Source organism: Physeter macrocephalus, chromosome 10 (assembly GCF_002837175.3).
Source record: "Physeter macrocephalus isolate SW-GA chromosome 10, ASM283717v5, whole genome shotgun sequence".
Taxonomy (NCBI): Eukaryota; Metazoa; Chordata; class Mammalia; order Artiodactyla; family Physeteridae; genus Physeter; species Physeter macrocephalus.
Window position 1 is genome coordinate 41,137,892 of NC_041223.1, and position 18,604 is coordinate 41,156,495.

The window sequence follows — 18,604 nt, forward strand, 5'->3', positions numbered from 1 at the left end:
TAGAAATAATGCAAGTGTCCATAAATAGGGGATTGTTGAATGAGTTATGGTTTATCCACAGGGTAGCCCTATGCAGTTATAAAAATGAATGAGAAGTACCTCTGTATATTGCCATGGAGTGATATACAGGATCTTTTGTTAAGTGAGAAAAAGGTGGAGACAATAAAGAGTGTTTAGTACATTACTATTTGTATGAGAAAGGGTGGAGATATAAATACATGTACAAATATCCTTATATTAAAAACATGAAAGAATGTATCATATTTTGTTAAATGATTTCTTACAGGGATAGGGAAAAGAGTAAGCTGAAGAGTCAGGAAATATACCTTACTTTGACTTTTTACTTTGGAGTCATTTAAATAGTTCATATAATAATATAAATACATATAATTAAATGAACCTAACAGTACCCACTTGATAGTATAACCTTATAAGAGGCACTTTATTTTTTTTAACCGTTTTTAAATTATAGTTAATTTACAATGTTGTGTGATTCAGTTATACATACATATATATGTGTGTGTATATATATATATATATATATATGTTATTTTCAGAATCTTTTCCATTATGGGTTATTACAAGACATTGAATATAGTTCCCTGTGCTCTACAGTAGGTCCTTGTCGTTTACCTATTTTATATATACTAGTGTGTATATGTTAATCCCAAACTCCTAATTTATCTCCCGCACCTGCTGTTATCCCCTCTGGTAACCATAAGTTTGTTTTCTATGTCTGTGTGTCTCTGTTTTGTAAAAAAGTTCATTTATATCATTTTTTTTAGATTCCACATATAAGTGATACCCTATGATAGTTATCTTTCTCTGTCTGACTTACTTCACTTAGTGTGATAATCTCTAGGTCCATCCATGTTGCTGCAAATGGCATTATTTCATTCTTTTTTATGGCTGAGTAATATTCCATTGTGTAAATGTGCCACATCTTCGTTATCCATTCATCTGTCGATGGACCCTTAGGTTGCTTCCATGTCTTGGCTGTTGTAAATAGTGCTGCAGTGAACATCGGGGTGCATGTATGTTTTCAAATTAGAGTTTTCTCCAGATATATGCCCAGGAGTAGGATTGCTGGATCATATGGTAGCTCTATTTTTACTTTTTACAGAACCTCCATACTGTTCTCCATAGTGTCTGCACCAGTTTACATTCCCACCAATAGTATAGGAGGGTTTCTTTTTCTCCACACCCTAAAAGGCACTTTAAAACACAGTAATTTGACTGTACATGCCAAGTAATACGTTGTCTAAATGACAAAACAGCAAAAATACTACTGTTTTAAGTAATCATATTGCTTGTGGTTATGTTGGTATTATTATTCTGGATTTTTGTTTTTGTCTTGTGTGGTAAATGAAAAATTGATTCAATTTGTTTTAAAGCAAAGACAGATGTAACATATAGCAACTTACAATGTGTTTTATCTTAAAATTTTTAAAGAGGGAGAACCTATACAGGAAAATGGACTTCAGACATATCAACCAGTCAGAATTTTGAAGCTTTGATGGGTCTGGTTCATGTACTGCTTTTTTCCTTTTATGTATATTTGGAATAATTCCATAATAAAAATGTTAAAGAAAAAAGTTCACCATGTCCATTTGGACACATACTATTTCTTTTGTCCTGTTGGAGTCCTAGACTGTCAGCTGATTCATGGACTATTTCATTTTATAAATATAGAGAAGTTACTTCCTTAAGAATTAAAAACTCTAACTCATGATTCAGCATTCTTCCAGGGAAATAGTGTTTTAGAATTCTATTACAATTTAATAATTCTGGAGTATCTTACACATATAATAGCAATAGCAGATACAGTTCCTACCAAGTGAAGAAGGTCATATATTTAAAAAGTGTATGTCTCCTCTTTAAATATAAGTCCCATGAGAGCAAGAACTAAATGTCTTTTGTTCACAGAAGAATTATAACACTTGTAGATTAGGTACATAAATGTTTGTTAAATAATAAACATTTGTACCTTTGTTATTGAATAACATTTACATAGCACTTGATATATTTTCAAAGTGCTTTCAATTATAAACTCTCTTTTTCCCTTTCCTAAATTTCCCATGTGTAGAAAAGGCTGGTATTATTCTCCATTTAATGGAAAAAAAAATAGACATTGTATAGAAAACAGTGCTTGAATGTTGTGTAAATGCCAGAAAATTGCCACTGCATTAGAAACTGTATAATAAATAAGTAATTGCAGATTTGGGGGCAACTTTTTTTAACCAATATGGGTAAAGCTTTATGGATAAATAAGTATTTTGACTTCATATATCTTTGTTTGAATCATATAAAATTGCTAGGCTTAAAGGTCAAAATGAGTTGATGATCAACATTTCCACACAATTCAACCTGTAGAATAGTCAGGCCAACTAGAAAGAAGATAGAAACTGTTACCCCTTCATTACTGTCGACTTGCTAGTCACCTGTGAAGCTGACACCTGCATGGGAACTGTTTTCTCTGGCTACCTGGATCATTTGTATTAATTTTCACTCTTCGGTGGTTTCTCCTTCTTCATTCATCCAGAGGCTCTCATTTTCATTAACAAAGCATGGCCCTAAGTTGATTGGTATTAACATCTGTAGCAAAGAACAGACAGAAGCCTCGCAGCAGTGCATTAGGGATTTAAAAACGTTTTGCTTCTAGTCAAAGAACCACTGACTCTTTCAAGCCATCTAGTCAAGTAGGAGCAAGAGACATGATGTTTCCTCCCCAGGGCAGCTGAGCCATACTGTGTGGATACTTGATTAGGCAGTGGAAGTTGGTGATGAACTTTGCATGCCAACCTTCCCTCCAGGTCAAGATCTAGGAGAAGAATCCTGTTGCTGCCAAGTGAAAAGTAAAGTTGGGACCAAAGGAAATTAAATATATCCTTCCTGTTGACAAATATTAGATGTTCACAGATATATTTTAATTCAATATTGAGTTAACCCATGGGCTCTATGAAAAGATTTTGAAACATAATAGAAGGGAGCATAATATTTGTAAAAGAAAATCCAATACCTGAGAACAGAATTACAGTTAAAAAAAAAAGAAGAAGAAAATATTTGGTCATGTATAGTTGGCATTATCAATAATAAGAAATATGACCAGAAAATGAGATGAAAAATATGCCTATAATAGCCTGAAATTAAAAGGTTAATGGTTGACATGAGTAATGATGTATGGAAAACAAAAATTTTATGATACCATCTGGTATGGGCTGATTTGTGCCCCTCCTTCCCCACGCCCCCACCCCCTGCAAAATTCCTGTGTTGAAGTCCTAACCCCCAGTACCTCAGAATGAGACTGTATTTGGAGACAGAGTCTTTAAAGGGGTAATTAAGTTAAAATGAGGTCATTAGGGTGGGTCTGAATCCAATATTATCAGTGTACTTATAAGAAATTTGGACACCAGACACGTACAGAGAAAGACCATGTGAAAACGTCAGGAGAAGACGGCCATTTACAAGCCAAGGAGAGAGGGCTCAGAAGAAAACAACCTTGCCAGTACCTTAACCATGGGCTTCTCCAAAATCTAGAGAAGATAAATTTCTGTTGTTTAAGTCACCCAGTCTGTTACCTTGTTACGACAACCTCAGCAAACTAATACACCTTGATAAAGGCAGTTAAAAGCAGAAGCAGCATCCCTCCAAACTGAATCAGGGAAATAAAAGCAAATTTTAGAAACTGTTCAATAATATACCTTTTAAAGGTCAAAACAATGGAACAAAAAAGGAAAATTTGTGTGTGTCTACTTTATCTGTGACAAATTGAGAGAAGCCTCCATATCTGTTCCCATTCCTTCCCACCTCTAAAGAACAAAACTATAGGGAAGAGAGGTTCAATTAAAGAAATTTTTCCTCAGTGGTAAATTGTAACTCATAAATAAAAATTAACATATTGGAAAGTAATTGTCTTAGTTTCCCAGGACTGTAGCATCAAAGTACTACAAAGTAACTTAAAACAACAGAAATTTATCATCTCACAGTTTTGGGGGATAAAAGTGTTGGCAAGGCTCTGTTCCCTTTGAAGGCACTGGGGAAAGAACTGTTTGATGGCTCTCTCCTAGCTTCTGGTAGCCTTAGATATTTCTTGGCTTATAGATGCATCACTCCAATCTTCTGTCTTCACATGACATTCTCCATGTGTGTCCTTTCAACGTCTGCCTTCTGTGTGTGTTCAGATTGTTCAGTTTCCTTGATACCAGTCATATTGGAATAGGGTTCACCCTAATGACCTCATTTTAACTTGATTACCTCTGTAAAGATGCTCTTTTCAAATAATGTCACATTCATAGGTCCTGGGGTTTAGGACTTTGACATATTTTGGGGGGGAGACACAATTCCACCCGCAACATTAATGTACCAAAATATTAACAATGTTAATCACTATTTTTTTTAAGTTTTCTGTTTGTTTTTGTGATGGATATGTATTGCTTTTATAATCTGAAAAATATTATTCAGAAAGTAAAGTAAATGATTTTTGTAAAAAGTCTCATTTTTGAATTCTATTCATTAGCTCTCAGTTTTTATGTTATATAATTCTAGTTGGTTTAAATTGTTTTCTGATTCAGCAAGAGTTCATTTGCATATTTAGCAATCATCATCTGCATAATTATACATCTGTGATTATAGGTAGGATAGAAAAAGCTCCCATCTCTGAATTAAAATAGTCTCAGCATTTGTTATCTGTAGAGAGCAGGCTGGTGTTATGGTAAGAGGAGGAAAATATGACTAAAGAAGGCATTTAGCAATAGCATATGAACAGTGTGAACACCATCAGTTACCCCTAAGTCCTGAATCCCAAGGCCATGAAACTTTTCTCACACATTAGGCAAATAGGTGAAGCATCCTTATTAGGCTTCTTGTATGCAAAATGTCTTTCTATTTTGATTAAATGCTAAGCTCTTCATTGGTTTTGTGTGAGTTATTGGGTACTGTTTTTTAAAAGTCAAATATGGCTTTATAAGCTTTCTAATGAACTAAATTCTTTTTTTCTTTCCTAGATTTGCCTGCAATGGATAACTCAGTGTTTTTGGAATTATTTAGATTGGATAGAAATCTGCCATTATATTGCTACTTGTGTTTTCCTTGGTCCTGATTATCAAGTGTATATCTGTATAGCTATATTCAAACATCTACAACAAGACATTCTACAGCACACTCAGACTCAAGATCTGCAGGTTTTCCTAAAAGTAAGTAACTTTACTTCTAGAGGAAAAATTTTGGCTGAAAGTTAATGGTCAACTTTGATGGGGTGTCTAATGCCAGATATTTTTCTAGACACTCATGAAATCCTAAAAACAACCTTGAGAGGTAGGTATTTATTTTAGAGATGAGGAAACTGAGGCACTGAGTTAAGTAAATTACCCAAGATTTTACAGCTGGTGAGTGGTGCTAGAGAGTGATGGGCCTGGGATATGAAGTTAAGCTGCCTGGCTACAAAATTTTGCTTTCAGCCAGTATGCTGTGCCAAAAGGGCTTTTTTTTTTTTTTTTCTATTCCAGCTTTCTTTTGATTCTTTTTTTACATTTTTAATGGCAATGATAATATCTCCTTCATAAGGCTTCTGTAAGGATTAAGTAGGGTAACTAAAGGCAAGAATTCTTATCACCACTGCGTATCTGGTATGTGAGATACTGTATCTTATCTAACAATAAGCATTCTTGTCTCTGCTTTTGGGGTACTGGGAAGGTTTAATGATTTTTTTACGGCCTGGAATTGGAAATGTGGTCATATGCAGTAGCCACAGATGTCTCCCTCCTGTGCATAGTTAGTCCTTCATTGGTGGAGTGTGGATTGTTTCTTCACTATGTTATCAGGCTCAAATTTAATATTGTAGAACTTAAACCTTTTTTCTAATTTTAGAATCTTTAGGTCAGAGTCCCAGAAGGTAGAAATACTTAATCAAAAAGATATGAACACTTTTAAGGCTCTTGATGCATATTATCAAATTGCTTTGATTTTTGTTCTAAGAAAAGTGAAGTGACTGTCTGTTCTTCAGGGCCGTGTATTTGGCTTTTTCAAAACTAATTGCTAAATTTTTAAAATTTGGGGGGTTTGGGGAGTTTTTTAAACATTAATAAGGTTGATTATAATTCTATAGCTTTGTTAACTAGATGTATCTTTTTATTAATTGCCCACCTGTCTTAGTGTTTCCTATTAACTTGTAAGTAGTCTTTAAAAGTAACTACCACTATCCAAATCTCTTCAATTCTTGAGTAATAAATATTTTACGTATTTAGTTTTGTAATATATTGGCTATTTACTTATTTACTGTTGTATTTTACTTATTGTAACTTTATATTTTGTCTTAAAGTGGGGTAAGAGTAAGCCTATCATTTCCTTCCTAATCTGTCCTTAAAAAGTTAGTTTAGCTCTTTCTACCTAATGGTTCCTCTGTGTGCACTTTAAGGTGATTTTTCCCAGTTCAAAGTGGGCATTTGAGTTTGAAATTTAGATTGCTATTATGTTAAACTATAGATCCTCACTGTACTCAACCTTCCTATCTAGGAACATGGTAAGTTTTGACATTTATTTTCTTTATGTTATATTTTACTAAAGTTGTAAAGCTTTTCCCAAAGAGGTGTAGTACATTTCTCATTACAGGTATTTCTAATTAGTTTAGCTTGATCTCTTTTTCAGTTTTATTTTCTCTTTGGTTATTATTAATAACTAGTAAAGTCATTAGCTTTTGTTTGTTAATTTGGTTATATGTTTTTTCTAGGTTTTTGTTAATTTTTTCCTCCAACCTTTTAATGTACTTTATTTCTGCTTCATTCTTTTTTTAATTATGTAATTTTTCATTAAGCATAATACCCTCCAGGTCCATCCCATGTTGTCCCAAATTGCAAAATTTTATTCTTTTTTATGGCTGAATAATATTCCATTGTATATATATGTACCACATCTTCTTCTATCCAGTTTATCTGTTGATGGACACTTATTTTGCTGCCATATCTTGGCTATCATAAATAGTGCTGAATATGAACATTAAGGTGCATATATCACAAATCAAAAGCAAACTCACAGATACAGAGAACAATCTAGTAGTTACCAGAGGGGAGAGGGTTGAGTGGAGGGGCAAAATAGGTGAAGGTGTTTAAGAAGTGCACACGACTAAGTATGAAATGTTACAGCATAGGAAATATAGTCAGCATTGTAGAATAACTTTATATGGAGTATAATCTGTAAAAATATCAAATTACTGTGTTATACACCTGAAACTAATATAACATTTTAAGTCAACTATACTTCAAAAAATTTTGGGGAAATTTTCCAGTATAATACTAAGTAATAGTGGCGTACTTGTTTTACACTTGAATGATTACCGGGAGGTCATCCAGCGTTTCACCATTAAGTAGTAACTATTTATGGAGAGTATTTTTCCCTGTCATACTATGGAAGAATCTTTGTAGTTTATGTAAGGTATTGAATTTTGATTTCTTTAATCAAGTGAGAATGTTGAATATTGTCAGGTTCCTTTATGGTTAAGATTATCTTGATCTTGGAACTTACTTGACCTGTTTATAGGACATGTTGATAGATTCTTTAATAGTAAACTATCCTTCTATTCCTTTGGATTTGTCCTACTGGACGTCTTTTTCTTTTAACTAGACAATATAGTTCCTGACATTATGATATGTGCCTTTATACTTATTTTGAAGAGACCTTATGTCATTTATTACATCTACTTGCATCAGGTTACTCTGCCTGCTGAATTTTAAATTTCCTGAAGTTTAATAAGTCTAAATATAACAGAGGAATTGCATGTAGCGGAAAAGCCAATTCTTTCTGTGCCAATTCTTGCTCTTACTGTGTATGTACCTAAAACACTTCTGAGAATTTTGAAACAGAAGATGTTTAATTCTGCTTGGAAGTAGTTACTTAAATATTTATGATAAGCTCAACAATCCATGCTTTCTATTTTTTTTTTAATAATTCAAGCCAGGGAGCAGTATGTTCCTGAGAGTTCCTTGTGTCATTCTAGTCCTGATTAATATGATGTATATTGTCGAATATCTCCAATCATTTATTAAATTGCTAACATATAACCTTTAAGAACGGACTACTAAAAACTGTGGGGAAAAACTTGCAATACCTAAGGCCCCACTATATCAATTTGGTACCTGTTTATTATTTTGGCATCTCTTTAACCATTTGATATATGTTTCTCAATTTGAAACTGCATACATGTAGCAGGTTTACCTAGTAAAAACTATTGCATTATTTCTGAGAAGTAATGTTAGTATGTTTCTTAAATTTATTTAATGTAAAAATGCCTTTTTAATGGCTTCTTATGTGAGCTAATCATTTTGTGCCTTAAGTGTGTATCATTGCTTTGTTTATATTATTTGCCATTTTATTGCTAATTGTGAACTATGAGAACAACTTTTAAGTAAATAGGTATATGTGGTTAAGTAATTATTTGGGTACAAATTTTGTATTTCAAAGCTTATTCATTCTGATCTAATTAGCAGCAGTGCTTTTTGAAGTTGCATATTTATAGACACTAAGGGATTGGTTGATTAATGAAGGAATTTGTGAGCAGGTTGCTAAATAAAATATACAGATCTCTAGAGTAAAAATAAGCTTAACTAGAATACAAAAAATTAAATGTAGCTATAAATATATATTTGTTGATTAGAGTTTGAGTAACTGAGATTGGAAGGAAAATCAAAATTCAAATATATATTCTTTCTTTTTAAATGAACAGAAAATCACATGTTCTAACTAACTTTTTGACCAATTTTATTCTTTGGTAAAAAAACTTTATTGTATTTTAGTAATTTTCGTGCTTTAAGAAGTACCCTTTATCTTTAATGATTTATCTTTTTTTCCCTTGGGGTTGTCATTCTGCATATCAGTGATTATTGTACTATACTGTGTCAGCAAGTGGCCTAACATGGATAATCCTCTGAATATATTTATCCCCACCATGAAAGCAGGATTAAAGAAAACTGCTTTATTATTTCATATTTTGTGACATAGTGCTATTGTAAAATGCAAAATTATACAAATGTAAAGCTAAATTTCAAGACTGGGAATGCCCCTTGTTCAGTCACATTCATAAATGTGCATGTCCCCAAGCTTTCCCTTTCCTCACATTGTTGATGTTGCTACTTGAAATGATACCTTCTCCCTCCTTGTGCCCCATCTTTACTTGTCAGGTATTTATCCTTCATGTCTGTCCAAATGGAAGCTTTTTGGATCACCTACAAGTAGATGATTCTGCTTTGAATTTGTATGCAGTTTCTGTATTATTCTTCTGGTAGAAATATATCTTTTTCTTTGTGGAATCATTATTTGTGTGTTTATCTCTTTCTTACTAGTTGAAGTTCCTTAAAGGTATGTGTGCCCTGACCTATCTTCAAGTCCTTTAAGTGTCTGACACAGTGTCTTGTCTAGAAGTGCAACAAAAATACTATCTTTTTATTTATAACAACTTTTTGCAGTATAAAGAGTGTGTTTCCAGGTCTTATTTCATTTAAAATTTTAACTTCATGACAAATGGAGAAATTCAGGATCAGTGAAGTGAGTTAATTGACTTACTGATATCACCCTGATAGCGAGGACTTCACTTTAAACCACATCTTACTTTACTAATATTCTTTCTATGATGAACAAATAATGCCAGAAGAGCTGTTAAAAATAGTGTCTTTGTATCATAAAACTTGATCATTTAGAGCATACCTATTTTAACTTAATCAGGTATCCATAAGTAATTGTTCTAACCATTGTTTTTAAGAATTAAGTAAATGTTTTGAATATTGTTTTTTTATATCTAGATACAAGTGAGAATAATTTACCTCATATAAAATAATTGTGTTTATCTCAGTGTTGCATCTTAATGTGCTTTGGCATAAGCTTAAGTATGATTAAGGAGCAAAATTTTCTAGGAAGGCTATGGTACGTTTTGATGCATATTGTATAAGTGATTTTCCTCCCTCTTTATCCTAAAAAGACATTCAAATGTTTCAAATTATAATTCAGTGTAAGGAACATTGGTTTACTATAAAAACATAATTAGTTTGTTTCACTTTCTTTGTAACCTATTCCATAAACTACTAATAATATTTTCTCAACGACAGGCCTCAACTGCTTGGTTTTGAAAATATAGTGTATTTTTGAGACTTATTATAAGAGGGAATTTGGCAGTATCTAGCAAAAACATATGTGCATTTACCCTTTCATCTAGCAGTCTCATTTATAGAAATCTATCCCAGAGATACACAGACAAAAATTTTTTAAATGTATGTGTACAAGTATGTTTTTATAGCATATAGTATCAAAAGACTAGAAATAATGCAAGTGTCCATAAATAGGGGATTGTTGAATGAGTTATGGTTTATCCACAGGGTAGCCCTATGCAGTTATAAAAATGAATGAGAAGTACCTCTGTATATTGCCATGGAGTGATATACAGGATCTTTTGTTAAGTGAGAAAAAGGTGGAGACAATAAAGAGTGTTTAGTACATTACTATTTGTATGAGAAAGGGTGGAGATATAAATACATGTACAAATATCCTTATATTAAAAACATGAAAGAATGTATCATATTTTGTTAAATGATTTCTTACAGGGATAGGGAAAAGAGTAAGCTGAAGAGTCAGGAAATATACCTTACTTTGACTTTTTACTTTGGAGTCATTTAAATAGTTCATATAATAATATAAATACATATAATTAAATGAACCTAACAGTACCCACTTGATAGTATAACCTTATAAGAGGCACTTTATTTTTTTTAACCGTTTTTAAATTATAGTTAATTTACAATGTTGTGTGATTCAGTTATACATACATATATATGTGTGTGTATATATATATATATATATATATGTTATTTTCAGAATCTTTTCCATTATGGGTTATTACAAGACATTGAATATAGTTCCCTGTGCTCTACAGTAGGTCCTTGTCGTTTACCTATTTTATATATACTAGTGTGTATATGTTAATCCCAAACTCCTAATTTATCTCCCGCACCTGCTGTTATCCCCTCTGGTAACCATAAGTTTGTTTTCTATGTCTGTGTGTCTCTGTTTTGTAAAAAAGTTCATTTATATCATTTTTTTTAGATTCCACATATAAGTGATACCCTATGATAGTTATCTTTCTCTGTCTGACTTACTTCACTTAGTGTGATAATCTCTAGGTCCATCCATGTTGCTGCAAATGGCATTATTTCATTCTTTTTTATGGCTAAGTAACATTCCATTGGAAATAAGTACCACGTCTTCTTTATCCATTCATCTGTCGATGGACACTTTTTTCCATGTCTTGGCTATTGTAAATAGTGCTGCTATGAGTACAAGGGTACATGTATCTCTTTGAATTATAGTTTTGTTTGTGTATATGCTCAGGAGTGGGATTGCTGGATGATATGGCAACTCTAGTTTTAGTTTTCTTAGGAGCCTCCATACTGTTCTCCATAGTGTCTGCACCAGTTTACATTCCCACCAATAGTATAGGAGGGTTTCTTTTTCTCCACACCCTAAAAGGCACTTTAAAACACAGTAATTTGACTGTACATGCCAAGTAATACGTTGTCTAAATGACAAAACAGCAAAAATACTACTGTTTTAAGTAATCATATTGCTTGTGGTTATGTTGGTATTATTATTCTGGATTTTTGTTTTTGTCTTGTGTGGTAAATGAAAAATTGATTCAATTTGTTTTAAAGCAAAGACAGATGTAACATATAGCAACTTACAATGTGTTTTATCTTAAAATTTTTAAAGAGGGAGAACCTATACAGGAAAATGGACTTCAGACATATCAACCAGTCAGAATTTTGAAGCTTTGATGGGTCTGGTTCATGTACTGCTTTTTTCCTTTTATGTATATTTGGAATAATTCCATAATAAAAATGTTAAAGAAAAAAGTTCACCATGTCCATTTGGACACATACTATTTCTTTTGTCCTGTTGGAGTCCTAGACTGTCAGCTGATTCATGGACTATTTCATTTTATAAATATAGAGAAGTTACTTCCTTAAGAATTAAAAACTCTAACTCATGATTCAGCATTCTTCCAGGGAAATAGTGTTTTAGAATTCTATTACAATTTAATAATTCTGGAGTATCTTACACATATAATAGCAATAGCAGATACAGTTCCTACCAAGTGAAGAAGGTCATATATTTAAAAAGTGTATGTCTCCTCTTTAAATATAAGTCCCATGAGAGCAAGAACTAAATGTCTTTTGTTCACAGAAGAATTATAACACTTGTAGATTAGGTACATAAATGTTTGTTAAATAATAAACATTTGTACCTTTGTTATTGAATAACATTTACATAGCACTTGATATATTTTCAAAGTGCTTTCAATTATAAACTCTCTTTTTCCCTTTCCTAAATTTCCCATGTGTAGAAAAGGCTGGTATTATTCTCCATTTAATGGAAAAAAAAATAGACATTGTATAGAAAACAGTGCTTGAATGTTGTGTAAATGCCAGAAAATTGCCACTGCATTAGAAACTATGTATAATAAATAAGTAATTGCAGATTTGGGGGCAACTTTTTTTAACCAATATGGGTAAAGCTTTATGGATAAATAAGTATTTTGACTTCATATATCTTTGTTTGAATCATATAAAATTGCTAGGCTTAAAGGTCAAAATGAGTTGATGATCAACATTTCCACACAATTCAACCTGTAGAATAGTCAGGCCAACTAGAAAGAAGATAGAAACTGTTACCCCTTCATTACTGTCGACTTGCTAGTCACCTGTGAAGCTGACACCTGCATGGGAACTGTTTTCTCTGGCTACCTGGATCATTTGTATTAATTTTCACTCTTCGGTGGTTTCTCCTTCTTCATTCATCCAGAGGCTCTCATTTTCATTAACAAAGCATGGCCCTAAGTTGATTGGTATTAACATCTGTAGCAAAGAACAGACAGAAGCCTCGCAGCAGTGCATTAGGGATTTAAAAACGTTTTGCTTCTAGTCAAAGAACCACTGACTCTTTCAAGCCATCTAGTCAAGTAGGAGCAAGAGACATGATGTTTCCTCCCCAGGGCAGCTGAGCCATACTGTGTGGATACTTGATTAGGCAGTGGAAGTTGGTGATGAACTTTGCATGCCAACCTTCCCTCCAGGTCAAGATCTAGGAGAAGAATCCTGTTGCTGCCAAGTGAAAAGTAAAGTTGGGACCAAAGGAAATTAAATATATCCTTCCTGTTGACAAATATTAGATGTTCACAGATATATTTTAATTCAATATTGAGTTAACCCATGGGCTCTATGAAAAGATTTTGAAACATAATAGAAGGGAGCATAATATTTGTAAAAGAAAATCCAATACCTGAGAACAGAATTACAGTTAAAAAAAAAAGAAGAAGAAAATATTTGGTCATGTATAGTTGGCATTATCAATAATAAGAAATATGACCAGAAAATGAGATGAAAAATATGCCTATAATAGCCTGAAATTAAAAGGTTAATGGTTGACATGAGTAATGATGTATGGAAAACAAAAATTTTATGATACCATCTGGTATGGGCTGATTTGTGCCCCTCCTTCCCCACGCCCCCACCCCCTGCAAAATTCCTGTGTTGAAGTCCTAACCCCCAGTACCTCAGAATGAGACTGTATTTGGAGACAGAGTCTTTAAAGGGGTAATTAAGTTAAAATGAGGTCATTAGGGTGGGTCTGAATCCAATATTATCAGTGTACTTATAAGAAATTTGGACACCAGACACGTACAGAGAAAGACCATGTGAAAACGTCAGGAGAAGACGGCCATTTACAAGCCAAGGAGAGAGGGCTCAGAAGAAAACAACCTTGCCAGTACCTTAACCATGGGCTTCTCCAAAATCTAGAGAAGATAAATTTCTGTTGTTTAAGTCACCCAGTCTGTTACCTTGTTACGACAACCTCAGCAAACTAATACACCTTGATAAAGGCAGTTAAAAGCAGAAGCAGCATCCCTCCAAACTGAATCAGGGAAATAAAAGCAAATTTTAGAAACTGTTCAATAATATACCTTTTAAAGGTCAAAACAATGGAACAAAAAAGGAAAATTTGTGTGTGTCTACTTTATCTGTGACAAATTGAGAGAAGCCTCCATATCTGTTCCCATTCCTTCCCACCTCTAAAGAACAAAACTATAGGGAAGAGAGGTTCAATTAAAGAAATTTTTCCTCAGTGGTAAATTGTAACTCATAAATAAAAATTAACATATTGGAAAGTAATTGTCTTAGTTTCCCAGGACTGTAGCATCAAAGTACTACAAAGTAACTTAAAACAACAGAAATTTATCATCTCACAGTTTTGGGGGATAAAAGTGTTGGCAAGGCTCTGTTCCCTTTGAAGGCACTGGGGAAAGAACTGTTTGATGGCTCTCTCCTAGCTTCTGGTAGCCTTAGATATTTCTTGGCTTATAGATGCATCACTCCAATCTTCTGTCTTCACATGACATTCTCCATGTGTGTCCTTTCAACGTCTGCCTTCTGTGTGTGTTCAGATTGTTCAGTTTCCTTGATACCAGTCATATTGGAATAGGGTTCACCCTAATGACCTCATTTTAACTTGATTACCTCTGTAAAGATGCTCTTTTCAAATAATGTCACATTCATAGGTCCTGGGGTTTAGGACTTTGACATATTTTGGGGGGGAGACACAATTCCACCCGCAACATTAATGTACCAAAATATTAACAATGTTAATCACTATTTTTTTTAAGTTTTCTGTTTGTTTTTGTGATGGATATGTATTGCTTTTATAATCTGAAAAATATTATTCAGAAAGTAAAGTAAATGATTTTTGTAAAAAGTCTCATTTTTGAATTCTATTCATTAGCTCTCAGTTTTTATGTTATATAATTCTAGTTGGTTTAAATTGTTTTCTGATTCAGCAAGAGTTCATTTGCATATTTAGCAATCATCATCTGCATAATTATACATCTGTGATTATAGGTAGGATAGAAAAAGCTCCCATCTCTGAATTAAAATAGTCTCAGCATTTGTTATCTGTAGAGAGCAGACTGGTGTTATGGTAAGAGGAGGAAAATATGACTAAAGAAGGCATTTAGCAATAGCATATGAACAGTGTGAACACCATCAGTTACCCCTAAGTCCTGAATCCCAAGGCCATGAAACTTTTCTCACACATTAGGCAAATAGGTGAAGCATCCTTATTAGGCTTCTTGTATGCAAAATGTCTTTCTATTTTGATTAAATGCTAAGCTCTTCATTGGTTTTGTGTGAGTTATTGGGTACTGTTTTTTAAAAGTCAAATATGGCTTTATAAGCTTTCTAATGAACTAAATTCTTTTTTTCTTTCCTAGATTTGCCTGCAATGGATAACTCAGTGTTTTTGGAATTATTTAGATTGGATAGAAATCTGCCATTATATTGCTACTTGTGTTTTCCTTGGTCCTGATTATCAAGTGTATATCTGTATAGCTATATTCAAACATCTACAACAAGACATTCTACAGCACACTCAGACTCAAGATCTGCAGGTTTTCCTAAAAGTAAGTAACTTTACTTCTAGAGGAAAAATTTTGGCTGAAAGTTAATGGTCAACTTTGATGGGGTGTCTAATGCCAGATATTTTTCTAGACACTCATGAAATCCTAAAAACAACCTTGAGAGGTAGGTATTTATTTTAGAGATGAGGAAACTGAGGCACTGAGTTAAGTAAATTACCCAAGATTTTACAGCTGGTGAGTGGTGCTAGAGAGTGATGGGCCTGGGATATGAAGTTAAGCTGCCTGGCTACAAAATTTTGCTTTCAGCCAGTATGCTGTGCCAAAAGGGCATTTTTTTTTTTTGATACTCCTGTATCTTATTTAGTCAATAAAAGTTCAAGTTACTGTGTGTTAATACAGAGCTTTGATACTTTTTTAAAACATTTAATGTAATTTCCTATACCTTCATATTTTTCTAAACTATCAAATATTTTTATAAAAGGTTTCCATGAAAGATTCTATCATAACACTCTTTTTAAAAAGCCACTACTATATATAAGTTAATATTTTAAAGCAAGGTATAGCTGCTTTCTTTCTCACAATAATGGGACTTTTGAAGCTCTGGACTTTAGAAAATACAAGATATATAAATATATCCCTATGTGTGATTCTTGCTGGAAATCCAACTCTTTGTTTTAAGTTAAAATCTTTCCTTGAATTTAAAATATGTTTCCCTCCTCCTGCTACCCTCAGACACACATATGCACGCATATGCATACATAAACCAAAACCAACATTAGGTTTTTTTCTAGGTGGACAGATAATTTCTACGAGAATTAATTTTATCTTTATTCTTTACCATTAGATACTTAACAGTTATTTTTCATTTAATGATGATTTTTTGTAAGTACATGTTATTGATCATTTAAGATTGCAAAACTATCAAGCATTTTTACTTCATAAATACTGAATTCAGAAGGTCTCAAACTTCCTACATATATCAATAGAATTATGATCTTAGAAACATTTTTAATGAAATAAAGTATAACAAGACAATGGTCATACATGTAGAAGGAAAACTTAGGTAGAAAAAGAAAAAAGTGGTCTGTAAGAGGTAATTTGGAAAACAGGGATGGTTAAGTAAATGAGAATTATGTTGAGGACAAAATGTGGGTTCATTTTCAGTAAGGGACATTTTCATTAGTTGCAGTGGTCAGTTATAGAGATTTCAGAATCTGAAATTTCCCAAACTCTTATATTTTTATATCTCCTAACCTATAATTCTCTAACCTCTTATCCTACATTAGTTTCTCTTACAGTGTTTGTCACTGGCTGAAATTATTTTAGACATGTTTTTGTCAATCTTCCCCAGTATAATGTGTAAGCTCCACAAGGATTGTGATTTTATCTATCTCGTTTACTAATGTATTTTTCAGTGCCTTGAACAGCACCTGGCACAGAGCAGGTGCTCAATAAATACTTGTTGATAGAGTAAACAAAGAATGTAAATAAATACAAAGGGAAAGATGAATGAACTTAATTTTTATTCACATTGAATAACAAACATTACTAACATCTTCCTTTCTACCAGAAGGATATCCTTATATTTTATCACCTTTAAATCTGATTGATGTTGGTGATCATTGCAGTTTCACCCCTTTCTTGATTACTGCCAGGAAAAATTATAATAGGGTTTACAAATGGTGACCTCTTTAAATATTTCCCAAACTGTTGTGTTCTGAGCATAATGCTATCAATTTAAAACTTAAATTTAAAGAATTTTAAAGTGAGGGTCAAGAGATTATCTTTACTACCTAAGTCCTATTTAAATTACTAAAATATTAATTGAATTGGTTTAAATCCAAACTAAGAACATGTTGGCAAAGAATTAATTTTAGCACCTGTCCTGGAACTATCCTTACTTCTTACTCCTGCTATTTGTGTTCATCTGAGGTATTAGGAAAAATGCCTTTCTAATACCATGACTTCACTTTATTTTTTGTTTTATTTTCAGCAGGTAGGTCTCACTGTCACTGATTTCTTTTGGTGGGTGTTTTTCTTGAGATAAATTCCAATGTAGTTAATTTTTAAATATGCATTTACATACCCCTTTAAGTACTCCATTAAGCCCTGTTATAATCTCTTCTTTGCAAAGTATGTAAACATATGTATACTATTTTTCACTTATTCACATATTACCCAATCATGAAATTTTGATTAAGGAAGTGATTTTTATTCTTCCTCCCCTCAAAAGATCCCCCCAGTCAGAAAGATATGTGATTTTAAAAGTCCTCATTAAACTACAGTTAGGGAGATTAAACCTTGGAAAGTATGTTTTATACCTGATCCAAAATCTCAGACTTGTTCAAAAGGAAAAAAAACATCAATAATTCTCCATGTAACTACATACCACAGCCATAATAATATTCTTATGTAGATTACATGTTGTGCCCTGACTCTACATATTTAATAATGACTGCTTCTGAGAGGAAAGAGGAGGCAGAGTAAAACAGGGGACTTTTACTTTTTATTGTGTATATTTATGTGGGCTTTTTTTTTTTTGAATTTTTGAAGAATGGGACCATGCTGCTTTTGTAATAAAACTACTTTTTAAAAGGAGGATATTAATCGTATATAAAAATGGAGAGAACAAGCATCTGACTGTGGTAAATAAGTTCAAATAATCAGGCCCAATTGAAGTAGTTTCCAAAATACTGAAAAACCACAATCATGTTTTCAGTTACAGTATTATCAATTATCCCGAGAAACTTGAGATAATGAGGTGATTCCAGAAGACTGAAAATATGCAGTTCTTTTCCCGGTTTTAACTTTCATGTACTGACAGACGGGGCATGTTGGAAGTATTACTTTAGGAATAAAAATCTGTCTGAAGCATGTAGTATAGACAAAATACCAACCCATTCTGTATTCATTTTGATTTAGGCTCAAGATTTTAAATCAGGTAATTGAATCTAGACTCAGTGTTTGCATTTCTGGTAGGCCACTGAACAATTCTTCACGATCAGTATATTAAAAAGATGACTTGATGGGCTTCCCTGGTGGCGCAGTGGTTGAGACTCCGCCTGCCAATGCAGGGGACGCGGGTTCGTGCCCCGGTCCGGGAAGATCCCACATGCCGCGGAGCGGCTGGGCCCGTGAGCCATGGCCGCTGAGCCTGCGCGT

At 33.1% G+C, this 18,604-nt stretch overlaps 1 protein-coding gene across 1 annotated transcript in view; it reads left to right on the forward strand.

Annotated features, from left to right (window-relative positions):
* TBC1D32 (TBC1 domain family member 32) overlaps positions 1–18,604 on the forward strand; it is a 229,217-nt gene that overhangs the window by 202,202 nt on the left and 8,411 nt on the right. The window contains exon 33 of the mRNA XM_007116575.3: positions 5,004–5,192. Coding sequence (XP_007116637.2) covers positions 5,004–5,192 — 189 coding nt within the window. The remainder of the gene's footprint in view (positions 1–5,003; positions 5,193–18,604) is intronic.